Genomic DNA, 17,164 nt, shown 5'->3' with positions numbered 1-17,164 from the left:
GAAAGACATCTAGAAAGTTACAAACAATTGGTACGGTACACACAGCAGGATCAACACCCATATTCCTATTCATTCATTGGTTAGGAAAATAACAAAAATTTTATTCTTTTTTGGAGACCGTAAAGTTATAATTTTACTTCCATAATCGATTACAGCTGTATACTTTTCTAATCAGTTTATTCCTAATATCACATCAAATCCTACAAAATCTAACAGTATTAGGTTTACACATACCTCTACTCCTGAAGCTTTTATCTTATAGTCTTTATATATACAATAAGTCACTAACAGTCCCTTAGAGGGAGTTTCTACCATTTATGTTTCTGCTAAAGGTTCTAGTCTAAAATCAAGATTACAAGAAAATATACAGTAAATAAAAGAGTGAGTTGCACCTTTATCAATCAAAACCTAGGCAAAAGTGTCATGAATAGAAAGCATACCCTGGATAAAGACAAGAGTAGGAAGGCCACCAGGTTCATCCAAGTGGTACATGCAACCTTGTGCTATAGGTGGAACAACATTCTTTGGTCACTGGGGGCAATCCTTTATAAGATGTTGGGTGCTTTCACACCGATAACAGGTGTTATTGATACACCGACAAGGCAGGTCACCATGCGAGCGACTACAATGCTGAAAGGGTTGGTTAGATCGGGTAGGTTAAACTGTAGGTAGAAGTAAGGCAGGGGGGAGGGCAACTTTAGTTCATTTATCAGGATGGCTACTTACTGGGTCAGGAATCTCCTTCTAAGCGTTGGGGTTATTGTTGGGTACGAATTTGGGCAATGCATTGGTGCTTGGCCAAAATGAGATCTTCGACTAATTGGGCATGTTCGAGCACCTCTATATACGAGCTGGGTCTCATCATTGCGACCCAATCATAAATGTCAATAGGAAGGCCATTGAAAAATGTTTTAGCTTTTTGGCTCTCGGGGATGACCATTAGAGGGGCAAACCTATACAGTTGAACAAAAAGGGCTGCATACTGGGCAACTATTAGACTCCCTTTGTGGAGGTCCTGAAATTCCTCCTCCTTCCTTTTCCGAACATAGGCAGAGAATAATTTATCAAAAAATACATCCATGAAAACTTCCCAAGTTGTAGGGGTAGGCAAGACTTCCTTTTTAAATCGGCACTAGTGTTCTGCTTCGCCACTTAGCATGAAGGTTGCAAGGGGAACTTTTTGTTCCCCCATCAAGTTTAGGATAAAGAAGAGCTTCTTTATCTGTAGGTTTTAGCCTTCAGCTACTAAAGGATCAAGGCTACCTTCAAAGTATCAGGGATTAAGTTTCCTAAACTCTACTATGTTGTAGGAAATGGATCTTTCAATGTTTCAGAATTTGGGGTAGGAGGTCGACAAGGGTTGGTTTAATTTTATCTTATGGCTGAAGTTAGTACCTAGATAGCTCGAAAGAGTTTGGCAAATTTAGCCCTGGTTGGGTGATCCGGGGCTTCAAGTCGCCAAGTATGCTCTACGTATGGTCTTCCTCACGTCATTCCTACAAAAGAAAGGAAGACAAGAGTTGGTAGTCTAATTTGGAAAAGAGAATTTATTTTTCTTAGGTACTCTAAGGGCTTTTTCTACCTAAGGCCTCAGTGTAAGGGATTTGATATGCAATTATTCTGCTCTGATACCATCTATAATATCACAAATGCTAATTAAGGCAAATGGGCATTATATGCAGATTCAGAATAACGAGTACATGATAAAATTTATGCAGTGGAACAAACATATTTCAAATCCCTTATAAATATATATATATGAGTTCTAATTATACACATATAATTAAGGCCTGAAGTGGCTACAAAAGAAACAAAACATAAAAGAATACCACTTCTTTCACTATGTTATCGGACTCATTAGAGTGGGGGAACCATGCACTCAAATTTTATAGATCCACAGGTAGGTCAGCCTACGGTTCCTTATTTTCTTCCTCATCTAGTAGAGGAGGGGATGGAAAAAGTGAGTTCCATATGCTCAGTAAGGAAAACAGTATTAAATTAACATCGTAAGGTTTTAAAGGTGAATGCTTGCTTGGTGACATATTTTAAAAAATTACTCTAGGACATAAATGCGTGCGGATGGGACATGCGCACTGTGCGCACATCCCACGGCTACTAGGCGCACATGCGCGTGTGCACAATGCCCAACACCTACGCGAGCAATTCTCCTTTCTCGTGGAATTTTTCTCGCAATATTTCTGCTAGTTTCACTGTTTTTTTTATTTCTCTCAATTTTTTAAAATTAATTTAAATAAGTTAAATGCAAAAATTAAATAATAAAATAAAATTAAAAAAATAATTAAAAATCAAAATTTTTTTTACAAATTATGATAAATATCATGCAGAGAAAATGAAATAAGTTCAATGCGGCCAAAGGCCCGAATAAAAAGGGTTTTCCAAATCAATTAAGCACAACGATGGGCGGAGTGTTACAGATTCCTTTGTATTAATTTTTACACTTCTAAGTGCTCTTTCTACATAAAAAAGTAATGATAACATAAAATAGTTATGAATGCTTGTTTGATGACATATTTTGATAAATTACTCAGTGATTTTATACTTGTTCTAAACAAATGACAAAGCTAGAAATTTTTATGGGTATTGATCCTTTGCCTTAATTTTAGTAAGAGGAAAGAGGGGTATTTTAAGGAGCCCCAGCTATGAGAAATATCCTAATGGTCAAGATAAAAAATAATAGATTTTTGGCCAAATGAGGTGGACTCCCACCGGGCTCTGAACTTGAGACATGATGCATGAGAGTTTGTTACATGATTGAGATGCATGAAATCTTATGTAAAGTGATGTTTTGCACAATCAATTGTTGATTTGATACATAATATCTCTAAAGTGTTTGATAATGTTTAATTATGAAAATATTATACATAATGCACGAAGATTAGAAGTTGCATGCAGTTTGACCCTTCACCTTAATTTGATAATAGTGGAGAGGGTTATTCTAATGGATCTTGGTTTAAGAGGATGACTCGAAAGTCAGGTCTAAGTGGAAAGAGCCTTCGGGCTAGATACGTGAAATGAGCCTTTGGGCTAGATACGTGAAGTAAGCCTTCTAGCTGGATATGAGCTATCTGCTAAATGGGTTATGGAACCCCTGCCAAGTGGAGTATAGTTGCATTGAACATGTAGCATGCATATAAAAAAGAAAATGAAATTATTGTGAGCATGAAATAAACAAGTGGAAAGAATGGAAAAATCCATTTGACCGTTATCTATAAGGGATTTTTGTTTCTCCCTCCTTTGAGTAAGTGATGATGAACCACTCCCTATGATGATCGGCGTTCCCTCTGACAAGAGAGCATACACGTTAGGTGAATATAGGTTCCGCATAGTGAATGGATTGCCATGGTTCGAGTCTAGATGGGAAATGATTAGGACTCAGGAATGGGTCCGTGATTCACAGTGGTAGTTGAAGATCCCTTCTGCCTTCAGTGGATATATGTTGCAACGGCTTCGCACGAAGGTCAGTAAAAGACAAATAAAAATTAAGTCTGGTTTAGAGCATTATTTGTGTTTTGTATGATGGTAATTCTTGTTGTCAGTGCATTGTTTATGCTTTTTGATATTCATCCTATTGCTATTATGTTCAACTTCTTCGTTTACCCAACATGCGACCTATTTAAGTATGCTTGATGAAGTGTATCTACTTAAGATAATATTTTTACAGTTAAATATATATTCAATGATTTAATGGCTCCATTCTGCAATAAACTCTAAGGTAAGGGGTATAAATGCTTTATTAAAATTATCTACTCTTTAAACCTTAGTCATGTCATTTCAAATATTGTTTCCCTTATTGACTTTACATAGAACTCACCTCTAATTCGTGTTTTCCCAAGTGTTGAGGAAATTAAGGGTTTGCCTTCTGAGTCATCTCTTGGAGTCCAGTTAGACACAGTTCCAGACCCTTGATAATACTCTAGGACATAATTCGTGTGTAATAGTTACTTTGTACTCTTATGAGACTTCCTGTAAGGATCCTACCTTGTATTTAATTGCCATCTCATAGCTTTACTGTAGGGAACTTAACTTAAAAGATTGTAAGGGATTTCTAAATTCTGTTTCAATGTAAAAAAATTTATTTTGCACTCGTATCTACTCGAGTACTTGGCTCCCATTTACCCATTAGGTATTTGGGATGCCATAAAATGGTGTTTAAGCCAATTCTAGGAGATATCACTCAATTTTAGGTTCTCAAGCCCAATATTAGAAAGCCTTAGATTTCGATCACTGTCATCATTAGAGAGTTGTCTGCTAACTACACAAGTTAGGAGACATATTACCTATCAAAGGAAACACTAGGAACTGATGCATATGCATTTGCAGTAAAAATTTAATTATGTAAAAGTTGTTTACTCTAACCCTTGTGGTACATAGGAGGATGGATTCTGAACCATCACCACACATCATCCCTGTCACTGGAGACTTTTCGAACATCTTTCTTGGGGAACTATCAGGGCTGCCACCCAGACGAGGAATCGAGGGCTCCATCCACCTAGTTCCTGGAACTCTACTCATCAATATACCTTCAAACCAAACGAATAGGAATGAGCTTTAGGAACTGCATTGTAAAATTTTAGCATTGTGAAAGAAGAAGTTTATCCGATATAACTCCTCTTTGTGTGGTGCCCCAGTCTTATTCACAGAACAGAAGGATGGAACTCGTCGCCTTTGTATCGATTATCAGGAACTCAACCAAGCAACCACAAACAAACGATGTTCCTTACCCCATCTCGATGACCTATTCAAATGACTTTTTGGCGCTGTAATGTTCTTTGAAATCCACCTCAAGTTGGGCTATCACCAAATAAGAGTCCGAACTGCAGATATGCCAATGACGGCATTTTGTTGCCAGTATGGTCGCTTTAAATTTTGAGTCATGCCCTATGGTTGATGAATGTCCCGACGATACTCTTAAACCTCACGAACTAGATTTTTAAACCTGTCGTGGACTAGTACATTCTTGTCCACATTAATGACATATTGATGTACTTGAGGAACCCCCAAGACCATGCTTACCACCTCACTCATGTCATGGAAACTCTTAATCAACAATGTCTGTGTGTCAAGTTTGAAAAATGCTCTTTATAAATGGATCAGATCTCCTTCCTTGGCCATATGGTTACCAATGAAAGGGTTTCCATCGACACAACTGTGATCAAGAACATCATCAACTTGGCAAACCTGCCAACACCAATGATGTTAATAGATTTTTGGGTCGAGTTGGGTAATACCAATGTTTCATTCAGGATCTTTTTTGGATTTCTGCTCCTCTGATATACCTTGTTAAGAAGGGATTCTACTTTAATTAGGATCCCAAATGTAAAGAAATCATTTTAGAGATTAAGTGTCTATTTGCCACCGCTCTGGTGTTAGTCTTTTATGATAACACCAACTACCTTCGAGTAGAAAGTAACACATCCCATATAGGATTGGAGAGTGTGCTCATACAGTAAGCCCGATTTATAGCTTATGGATCCAGATAACTAAAGTTATATGAGTGTGATTACACCTATGACAACCTCAAGCTCATTGCCATCGTTTACACTTTAAAGATATGGTGTCATTATCTGCAAGGTCAGACCTTTGAGATTCACACCAATCATGAAAGCCTAAAGTAAATATTCTCCAAGGAGGAATGGACTAAGAGATAAAAACATTGGATGGATCTTCTGAAAGATCGCAATTGTGTAGTCCTATGACATCCCAGTAGAGGAAGAAAAATCGATGGTGCCCTCGATTAAAAAAAATGAGCCTCATTGAAATGACTGTTGATATCTAGATGGAAGATGTTGGAGATGATTCAGGAACTTCGAGGAGCCAACGTTGCCACCATATCTATCTTGCACAAATACGGGAGTAGCCCAACATCCCTAGCAGACTTTGAGATTCACACCAATCATGAAAGCCTAAAGTAAATATTCTCCAAGGAAGAATGGACTAAGAGATAGGAACTTTGGATGGATCTTCTGAAAGATCGCAATTGTGTAGTCCTATGACATCCCAATAGAGGAAGAAAAGTCGATGGTGCCCTCAATTAAAAAGAATGAGCCTTGTTGAAATGACTATTGATATCTAGATGGAAGATGTTGGAAGATGATTTAAGAACTTCGAGGAGCCAACGCTGCAACCATATCTATCTTGCGCAAATACAGGAATAGCCTAATGTCCTTGGCAGACTTTAGGAAGCTCAGGCAATAGACTTGGACACTCTGGAGTGCAGGAATAAGTTTTGCTCCATGGGTGATAATAGCGGTGATGGTCACTTCACAGTGACTAACAATGGACTATACTGATTCTACAATCGAATTTGGATTCCTAATCACCCATCACTCCGAGTAGATATTCTAAGGGAGGTACATGTGTCCAAATTACCCATCCATCCCAATAGCACCAGACTTACTGCAATTTGAAACACCAATATTGGTGGCCTAGCATGAAAAGGGATATTACTGAATATGTTTTTCAATGTCCCACATATTAGAGGATCAGGGTCGAGCATCCAACGCCCTGTGGTCTTTTGTAAAATCCTACAGCCTTCGAGTGGACGTGGGAACACGTTTCTATAAAATTTATCACGAGACTACCTAAGACCAGTGCCAACCATGATGCTATCTAGATCATATAGATCAACTGATCAAGACAACTCGCTTCCTTACCATCTAGGACCACCAACTCAACTATAAAATTAGACCAATTGTTTATTAAAAAAGTTTTCTAACTTTACAGCATACCTACCTCCATAGTGTTAGATAGAGACCCTCATTTAGTGCTGCACTATTGGGGTAACTTCCAGAAAGTTGTCGATTTTAGTCTAAACCATAGCACTACCGGACATTCCCACACTACTAGTTAGATTAAGCAGACTATTCTGACCATAAAAGACATGTTATGCGTCTGCATTTTAGATTTTGGTAGTTGTTGGGATCAACATCTATCTCTCTATGAGTTCACTTATAATAATTATCACTAGTCTAGCCTTGGTATGGCTCCCTTTGAAACCCTCAATGATAGACCTTGTCGATCCCCAACACGTCACAACGAGGTTAGAAACAGATGCCTTCCTGAGTGGGACGATGTCCATGGAGTTATTATAAATGTTAAAACTATCCAAAGACACCTCCTCCGAGCTATGAGTCACCAAAAGAGCTACACAGAAAACTAGAGATTTTACAGTCGATGACCACATCTACCTTAAGGTTTTTTCATGCAAGGTAGGATGGCGTGATGGCCAGATAATAAGACTAAGTCCTTGTTTCATTATACTCTTAAATATTTTAGAATGGATAGGCCCCGTGACATACCACCTCCCTCTAACCCCCGGGTATGCTATCTTGCATGATGTCTTTCATGTTTTCAAGATTTGGAAGCAACTCCACAACCCATCCCATATCATTCTGCACCCGAGAGCCCCTATTTTCTTAGACAACAACTATGCAGCATATCTTATAGAGACCATTGAATGGGTTGAGGAGGTGATACGCGATAAAACATTTCCATGGTCAAGGGGTGCTAGCAACACCACACCTGGGAGGAGACGACATGGGAGGATGAAAGGGAGATGTGGGATCTATATCCCGATTTACTTTGAGAAACTTTACAAATTTGGGAGACCAAATTTTTATTTAGTGGTGGAAATATAACACCTCAACTTTTTGGCACTTAACAGACTTCAAAACTATGATATTTCTAGCCTACTGCCTTGTGAATGTTTTTGTTGAAATTATGAGCCTTTTTATTTTAATTAGTTTTTCAAAATTTTATTCGAGTTTACCAAAATTTTAAGAGAAAAATAATGTAGAAAAACTGCTTGAGAAAACTTATACCACAGCCTACAACCTGTAAGCCATAGACTATGATTGTAGATAGCCCATGTGGGCAGGCTCGCATGCCCTCTACATGCCTGCATGTACTGCGCACTTTGTGCTCCGCAAGGCTATGCAAAGTGTGCAGTACAACACACTTGCGTGTGCGGGTGGCAGCTTGCGGGTGGCAGCTTGCGGGTGCACAGTGCATGGTGTGGCCACCTACGCACGTGCGCAGTCACTGATGGGATGACCTTGTCCCATCAGTCAAATGGCCACTCTTGGCATTTCTTTTCTTCTTTTGGCCATAATTAGTGGGCTCCAAATCTACCACTTCACTCCATTCCACTGATTTCTACCAAGTGGTGTAAATTAAAATTTTCCATTTCTATTTAAACCCTTTCCTCTTCATTTCCTCCACACTATTCTTCCTTTTTCACTTTTTCAAAATTTAGAGAAAGAAAGAAGAGAGACTTTTAGGGAGAGAAAGAAGAGGTTTTTAGGGAGAATAAAGAGCAAGAAGGGAAAAGAGAGGTTAGAGTTTCACAAACCCATTTAAAGGATTTTTAGAAGCCCTAAATTCACTACCAAAAGGCTAAGTCAACCCAGTTATGGTAAGGGATTTCTTAGAATTTATTTCTATGCTTTTAAGTACTCTTTTTAGTTAAACAAGTAATGATAACATAAGATAGTTATGAATGTTTGCTTGGTGTACATATTTTAATAAATTACTTGATGATTTTATAGTTGTTCTGAATAAATGACAAAGCTAGACATTTTTATGTGTATTGATCCTTTTTGTTACTTTTAGTAAGAGGAAAAAGGGGTATTTTAAGGAGTCGCGACTCTAAAAAATATCCCGATGGTAAAGACCAGAAATAATGGATTTTTGGCAAAATGAGTTGGACTCCCACTGGGCTCCAAACTTGAGGCATGATGTATGAGAGTTTATTACATGACTGAAATACATGAAATCTTATGTAAAGTGATGTTTTACACGGTTAACTTGTTGATTTGATATGTAACATCTCTATAGTGTTTGATGTTGTTTAATCATGAAAATGTTATGCATAATGCACGAAGATTAGAAGTTGTATGTAGTTTGATCCTTCATCTTACTTTGGTAATGGTGGAGAGGGTTATTCTAGTGGACATTGGTTTAAGAGGATGATCTGAAGAGTAAGTTCGAGTTGAAAGAGCCTTCTAGCTAGATACATGAAGTAAGCCCTCAGGCTAGAGAGTGAGCCTTTGGGCAAGATACATGAAATGAGCCTTCGGGCTGGATATGAGCTATTAACTAAATGGGTTATGGAACCCTTAGCAAGTGGGATATAGTTGCATTGAAAATATAGCACGCATATAAAAAAAAAAAGAAATTGTTATCACTATGAAATAAATAAGTGAAAAGAATTGAAAAATCCATTCGATCATTATCTTTGAGGGGTTTTTGTTTCTCCCTCCTCCAAGTAAGTAATGGTGATCCACTCCCTGTGATGATCAACATTCCCTCCGATAAGAGACGATACGCATTAGGTGAATGTAGGGTCCCTAGTGTGAATGGATTGCCATGGTTAGAGTCTAGATGAGAAAATGATAAGCACCCAGGAATGGTCCATGATTCACAAAGATAGTCAAAGATCCCTTCTATCCTTAGTGGATATATATTGCAACAGCTTCGTGCAAAGGTCAGTAAAAGATAAATAAAAATTAAGTATGGTTTAGAGCATTATCCATGTTCTGTATGGTGGTAATTCCTATTATCGATGCATCATTTATGCTTTATGATATTCCTCCTATTGCTATTATGTTCAACTTCTTTGTTTACCCAACATGCAATCTGTTTAAGTATGCTTGATGAAGTGTATCTACTTTAGATAATATTTTTAGGGTTAAAGATATGTTCATATGATTTTATAAAGATAATGATTTTCATATGATTTAATGGCTCCATTCCATAATGAACTCTAAGGTAAGGGGTATAAAGGCTTTATTCAAATTTTTTACTCTTTAAACCTTAGTCATGTGATTTCAATATTGTTTTCCTTACTGAGTTTACATGGAACTCACCCCTAATCCGTTCCCCCTAGGTGTTGAGGAAATTAAGGGTTCACCCTCTGAGTCATCTCTTAGAGTCCATTTAGACTCAATTCCAAACTCTTGATAATACTCTAAGACATAATTTGAGTGCAATATTTACTCTGCACTCTGATGAGGCTTCCTATAATGTCTTACCTTATATTTGATTGCCATCTCATGGCTTTACTATAGGGAACTAAACTTAAAAGGTTGTATGGGATTTTTGAATTCTGATTCAATGTAAAAAATTTAGCATTTGTATCTATTTGAGTACTTGATTCCCATTACCCATTAGGTATTTGGGACTCCACACAGCACCCTTGCTATCTACTTCTAGGAATCTAATTATTCGCCAAGTGTCGGTAAGGGATCTTATATTTCCATTTATACCTCCAAGTGCTTTTTTCAAATAAGTTAACTTATATATGATGGTGCATGATATTGTTTGCTATTTTATCTGATTTCAAAATCATGTACATCATTTGGCAGTATGTTGATCTGTTTTATATTTGTTGAATCTTGATATGATAGGTATCATGATGAACTATATTTGATGAACTCACTGGTTCAGTATTTGTGCATTGTGGACTAACATGAAGTAAGAAAAAGGGAAAACACATCAAAATTCGTTAGGATGTTATCTCTGAGGGGTTTCATTTCTATTTCTGTTTTTATTTCTTCCTCTGTCTCTGAATCTGAATCTACTGGTGAACCGCCACTTGTGAATGATGAGCATTCCCTCTTATAAGAGCAGATACATGAAATTGTAGGTAGGGGCCATAGTGGCAATGTACAACATAGTCATAAATCGCATCTTTACATTTGTTTGGCACACCTAAACGTGCTAATATGATATGATCTAGCGTCATTCATAGTGGTAGTCGAGAATCCTTTTTTCCCTCAATAGATATATATTAGAACAGCTTCATGCGAAAAAATGGTAAAAGACATAAACATACTGTTATTCCTTATGATATTATTTTTTATCTAAAAACTTGGTTATGCCTATTTTTTGTAAGATTGTTTCCCTATTTAGTAATAACTTTCTGATTTTTATCTATCTCTATGAATTACTATTCTATTTTGATATTTTTAAAGGATTTTTCTAAAAAAAACAAATGTTTTTTAAAATGTTTAAATCTCTCCTTCCGCAACAAACTGCTAAGGTATGTTATTTATTATATAAGCATATTCATTTAAGGCCAATAACTTTTAAAACCTTAACAGTATAATTTTAATACTATTTCCCTTATTGAGTTTCATAAAACTCACCCTTTCCATGTTGGAACCTCCAAGATGATGATAGCGATGAGCTGCCAATGCCTCTCGAAGCTTATTTCAACCCCTTTTTGGATCCCTAGAGTATTTACGAATGTTTATTTTGTCCACACTCTAATAAATAATATTTTTATAATTAAGTAACTTTTGTGTATGTATTTATTCGATGACCCTTTGATAGTCCTAGTTGTATAAACACTCATCTTATATTTTGGTTGTAAGAGATTTCTAGTTTCTGCTATACATATTTTTCTATTGCATTCATATATGTTTCTATTATCAGGCACCCTTATACCCCACCAGGTATTTGGGATGTTACATTATGTGAGTAGACTAATATGTCACCAATGAAAACAATAACATATTGACCTAACAATAGCTTAAATATTTTATTCCTCAAATCTATAAATGTAGTTAGAGCATTAGTTAATTCAAATGGCATAACTATAAACTCATAATGCCCATACGTTGTTCTAAAGATAGTCTTAGGAATAGCTTCATTCTTGATTTCAACTTATGGTACACTAATCTAAAATCTATCTTTAGAAATACCTAAGCTCCTTTTAATTGGTCAAAAAATCATCAATTGCAGGCAACTAGTATTTATTCTTTGTTGTTGCTTGATTCGATTGTCTTAATCAATGTAGAGCCTCCAATATTGTCTTTCTTCTTTATGATCAATACTAGTACTCCCTATAAAGGTATACTATGTATGATGAATCCTTTATCCAATAATTCCAGTAATTGCTTCTTTAGTTCTTTTTATTATGCTCCACCCATCCAATAGGAGCTTTAGAAATGGGATTCATTTCAAGAATCACTTCAATAACAAATTCAATTTCTCGGTCAGGGGGAAGATTTGGAAAATCCTCTAGAAATACATCTAAAAATTGTTTTACCATGGATGATGTGAGAAAGGATAACTGAGATAAATCTTGTGAGAAAACGCCAACCCATGGGAAGGAGAGAGTCTATTGGCACTCACCTGCACAAAGAGGCTGCATGCACATGCTCACACCAGGAGGGTCATGCACGCGCACACCAACTCGTGCACGCACGCACTCGTAGCAAGAAGGTCATGCATGCACGCACTCGTAGCAAGAAGGTCATGCACGCACACACTAACTTGTGGATGCTCGTAGGCTAATCTGAAGAGTCATATGTTCCGTGATAGGAGGACTGTCCACACAAGAATGCAGAATTTAACTCTTGAAAGGACTCTCAGGAGTTCCACCTTGAAAGTTATAAAAGTACTGACCAAAAAAGCTTCTCTTAATCAGCCCAATACTAAGAAATAGCCAAGATTGATCTAAAATGTGAATTCTGCAGGTTTGAGGAAAGTTTGGGCTTCTCCAGGCTTAAGAGAGTGGATGAAAACGTAAAAAGTCTTAGTTTGGCCTGAGAGGAAGCATGATTTAGCCCCCATAAAGGAGGCATAATGTGTGACACTGGAGGGTATAGGGAGGATTGAATCAACTCCTATAAGCCACTCAATGTATGCAATATCAAAGCTTAATTGCCTAAAAAAGCTCCTCCCTTTAATTGAATCTACAATCCTAAAAGGAATGCAAAAATAAAGACTAAAAAAAAATAAAATAAGGAAAAGAAAAATGTTATGGACTTACCAATAAGTTGACCCCTCCTCCTTGACTTAACAAGACTTCTGAAGACTCCTGCTTGTTGAAGAACTTGAAGAAGTTAAAAATTAGCAACAAATGCTAATTAAAGCAAAGCATAAGCTTTTTATAATGTTTCTGTCAATTGATTATAATGCGCTTACAACCTATGCGCAAAGGCCTATTTATAGGCCTTCACGGGATAGTTCTAAATCATCACAATCGCGTGAAAATAATTAATAAAATAATATCCTAGATGAAATTATATCTAATTCTAGGAAAATTACATAATAAAATATTTATTCTATCCCATCTAATTACAAGATAATTAATTAAATAATTTTTGGGATAGAGTTTTTATTAAAATAATAATAAAAATATGATAGACCTTATCCCATGTGAATTCCATGTAAAATACGTGAGAAAATTATTTAAAACATGTGGAAATTTTAAAAACATGGAAAATTAAAAAGTGGGATTCAATTAAAATATAAAAATTAAAAATTTAATTAAAAAAGTGGGGAAGGGCTGACCAGGTAATAGATTTGGACAACCCGTCAGATTTGATCAGCTGGTTCGCGTGGGCTACGGGCTGCGTGCTGGGCCGGCTAGGCCAATTTTTGGCCCAGCTACATGGGCCGCATGTGTTCAGCCGCATGGTCTTGTGCGCACGAAGGGCCAGTGGAACGCGGGCATGGGCGCTGCTGTGTGCCTAGGCGAGCAATTCGTGTGGCCAACTTTGTTCTCGTGTGGGCCTCTGTATCAGCATGTCGAGGAATTTGCTTGTCTCTTATTTTTCTATAGGGAAAAAAGTCACTCTGATTGATACATTATGTGGTCATGGAATATCGGCAGACATGGGGGCCAAATATCTTGTACATGCATTGCGACACATGTGTAACCAGATAACATCTGGGCATTCCTCTTGGGTCAGAATTTCAACTCGAGTCATTCTTCAGTGGTGAGTCCCGTTACCCTTAGGGTTTCTAGCACCTTTTGGTATCGTTTCTTCCTAGGTCGGGGTTTCTGTTTGGTGGATTCGGCCTCGCTGTTTAATATTTGATCAGGGATAGAGTAGCTTTAAGTATTATCGCTTCGCAATTGTTTCTTTTCGTTTCCCCAAAGATCATCAGTATTAGCTCGGCTTCTACCTTCCATTAGTTTAGGCATGTCTTCAACCGCTATCGCATCATCCCCCCTTCTTCGAGAGGATTCATCCTCGAATCTGCAGTGATTATAAATGTTTTATCTAAGATTAAAGAGGACAGAGAATTTACCAGATAATCGGTGGGGTGCTCAAGTTGTTCTTGAATGAAGAAGCAACTTTTGACTTAGCATGAACTGTTATTTTTCTCTACCTATCTTTTAGCGAACTTGTCATATGATTTTTCAATTTTGACTTGGTTTTCATAAACGTCTCTTATTAATTAAGGTGTTAAACATGGGTGAGGTAGCCCATTCTGATAGAGTATTGATTCTTTTCATCAACATTGCTAATGTCTCAATCATATTGCCATGGCCTTCCTAGCAATAGGTGTCTTGCTTGTATGGGAACTACATGACACAATATCTTATCCATGTAGTCACCAATAAAAAATGAAACACATACCTGCTGGGTGACATTGATCTCTTTACTATCATCCAATCAATGTAATTTTTAGGGGTTAGGATGTTGTTTGCAAGTTAATCCTACCCAATCCAATAGCAAAGTGCTAGCAACATTAACACAACTGTCTCTATTAATTATCACACTATAAACATTTTTGTTGACTAGAAATCTAGAGTGGGAAATAGTCTTTCTCTGATTATTGCCTTCAGGCTTAACTTGTATATTTAGTGCTTGCTGAGCCACAAACACATCTCCCTATACTAATTGAGCGATGCTTTCTCTACCTGTGTCCACTGGTGGTAGATCTTCTTGCTTGTTACTACTTTTGTGGTCACTGTTGATATCTCCATCATCTTAGATCATAATGGCACACTTATTAGGACATTGAGATTAAATTAGCGCAACTCCTAAGCACTTGAAACACTTAACAGTGCTTTGGTGAGTGGTCGGTGCCTTAGGATTAATTGTTGGGTTGTCAACAAGTTTTTTTCCCTTACTGTCGTCCATCTTCTTACCTTTATCCCTTCGAGCCCATCTTTAATTTTCTTGGGGAGTGTTACTAACATACCCCTAGTTGGTCCCTCTACCTTTCAATTGCCTTTCAATCTTGGTTGCTTTGTGCACCATTTTGTCCACGTTGAAATAGTTTTAGAGTTCAAGGATATTGGCTATATCCTTGTTTAGGCTTCGAACTTCTTCGACAAAGATTTATTTGCCTCAGCAATTCTCCTTGGGGTGCCCTAGTTTTATTTATAAAGAAGAATGATGGTTCCCTCCATTGTGTATTCACTATAGAGAGCTCAATTGAGTGATAGTGAAAAGTAAGTATCCTTTACCTCGTATTAATGATCTCTTCGATTAGTTGTAAGGTGCTACGATTCTCTCAAAGATTGATCTCAGATCGAGGTACTATAAGTTGAGAGTGAAGGAAGAAGATATCCCCAATACAGTTAGTAAGAGTTCAAGGTTATGCCTTTTGGACTAACTAATGTCTCTGTTACTTTCATGGATCTTATGAACAGGATTTTTTGACACGCACTGGATCAATACATCATCATGTTCATTGATAAAATCCTGGTGTACTCTAAGAGCCACGAAGAACATGTAGACCACTTGTCTCGAGTATTGGAGACCCTTCGTCAAAATCATTTATATGCAAAGTTCAGTAAATGCTCTTTTTGGTTAGATCAAGTCTCCTTTGTTGGTCATGTAATTTATGGCGAAGGAGTTTCTGTTGATCCATCCAAGGTTGAAACTGTGATTAATTAAAGCCTGCCAATGAATGTCATCGAGGTATATAGTTTCCATGATTTAGCTAATTATTATTGGTGATTCATTGATGGGTTATCCAAGATTGCAACTCCGTTGACCTATCTCACTAGGAAAGGTGTATCTTTTGTTTGGGATTATGAATGTAAAAAAAGTTTTGCTGAGTTGAAGTATCGCCTCACCTCTGCTCCAGTATTGATTCTCTATGATAATATTGGATTATTTTAGGTTTACTATGATGCATCTCACCTCTGCTCCAGTCGGGTAGTTGCTTATGGATCCAGACAACTAAAACCCCATGTGCGTAACTATCCAACACATGACCTAGAGTTGGCGGCCATAGTCTTTGTTATGACATGGTGCTATTATTTGTATGATCAGACATTTTAAATTTATATTGACCATAAAAGTTTGAAGTATATATTTTTGCAGAGAGAACTAAATATGAGACAGAGATGTTGGATGGACCTCCTGAAGGATTATGATTGCAAGATCATCTACCACCTTGGTAGAGGTAATGTGGTTGTAGATGCTCTGAGACAGAAGGAATCCACTTTGTTGTCCGAGACAATGGCGTCCAGTTGGAAGCTAGTTTATGCAATGTAGGCACTTTGCCTCAACTATAACAATGGTGCCTACCTCGCCCAGATCTGGGTTTTGCCTGAGCTTTTCATGAAGATTTAGAAAGCTCAATCCACTGAAGGAGAGTGAACCAAAAATTTGAGTAAGTTTACTTATGATGAATTTCCCGATTTTAGGCTCACTGACAATGGATTGTGTCGATTTTGGGATCTGATTTGGGTCATTACCGCTGTCAGGACAGATGTTGCCAAGGGTGCCCTTGCCTCCTAGTTATCCATTCACCTTTGAAGTACCAAGATGTACTAGGACCTGAAACATCAATATTGGTGGCCTAAAAAAAAGAAAGATATTGTTGACTATATCTCCTAATGCCTTATCGGTAAATTAAGGTTAAACACTAGAGACCCGATGACTTGTTGTAGTCCCTCCCTATTCCAGAATAGAAATGGGAGCATGTTGTAACACCCCACCTATCACTGTGCTAAATAATTTGAAAACTCTATTTATTTGAGCCGTTGGCCACCTTAAACTTAAATTAACTTATGCTGTTTAACATTTCACGAGATTTGTGATGTTGATCTATTTTTATTTTATTTATTTTATTATTTTTATTTTTATTTTATTTTATTATTTTTATTTTTATGTTATTTTAATTTATTTTAATTTATTTCAAATAGAAGATTTAGAAAAAAAATTAGAAAAACGACGAAACAGTGGAAAACTTGCTCATGGGAAAAATCCCGCAAGAAAGTAGTTTTCTCGCATGGATGCTGGGCACTGTGCATGCGCGCGTGTGTGCAAAGTGGCCACGGGGCGCGCACGCAGCACCTACGCCCCATCCATACACAGCGTGAATGGGATGTACGCACAATGCGCACATCCCCTACGCACACGCAAACAGGACATGCGCACAG

The 17,164-nt window shown here is 37.3% G+C and overlaps 1 protein-coding gene across 1 annotated transcript; it reads left to right on the top strand.

The window, feature by feature from the left end:
- Positions 1-15,455: 15,455 nt before the first annotated feature.
- On the top strand, positions 15,456-16,520 carry LOC148241984 (uncharacterized). The gene is made up of 4 exons (XM_088210341.1): positions 15,456-15,656; positions 15,897-15,968; positions 16,101-16,270; positions 16,427-16,520. Exons 1-4 carry the CDS (start codon positions 15,456-15,458, stop codon positions 16,518-16,520), a joined length of 537 nt encoding a protein of 178 aa, XP_088066467.1.
- The last annotated feature ends 644 nt before the right edge of the window (positions 16,521-17,164 follow it).

Source organism: Carica papaya, chromosome 8, assembly GCF_054855325.1.
Source record: "Carica papaya isolate Zhongbai chromosome 8, ASM5485532v1, whole genome shotgun sequence".
Taxonomy (NCBI): domain Eukaryota; kingdom Viridiplantae; phylum Streptophyta; class Magnoliopsida; order Brassicales; family Caricaceae; genus Carica; species Carica papaya.
Note: the sequence above shows the minus strand (reverse complement) of the source record. Positions and strands in the feature narration are given on the sequence as shown.

What these genes read in the sequence shown, in the direction of transcription:
- LOC148241984 (XM_088210341.1), top strand. Translation starts at nt 15,456, where the DNA reads ATGTTCATTGATAAAATCCTGGTGTACTCTAAGAGCCACGAAGAACAT. An exon ending in ATCCATCCAAGGTTGAAACT is followed by an intron (nt 15,657 to 15,896) that starts GTGATTAATTAA and finishes GGATTATTTTAG; the next exon opens with GTTTACTATGATGCATCTCA. An exon ending in TGGAAGCTAGTTTATGCAAT is followed by an intron (nt 16,271 to 16,426) that starts GTAGGCACTTTG and finishes TCCCGATTTTAG; the next exon opens with GCTCACTGACAATGGATTGT.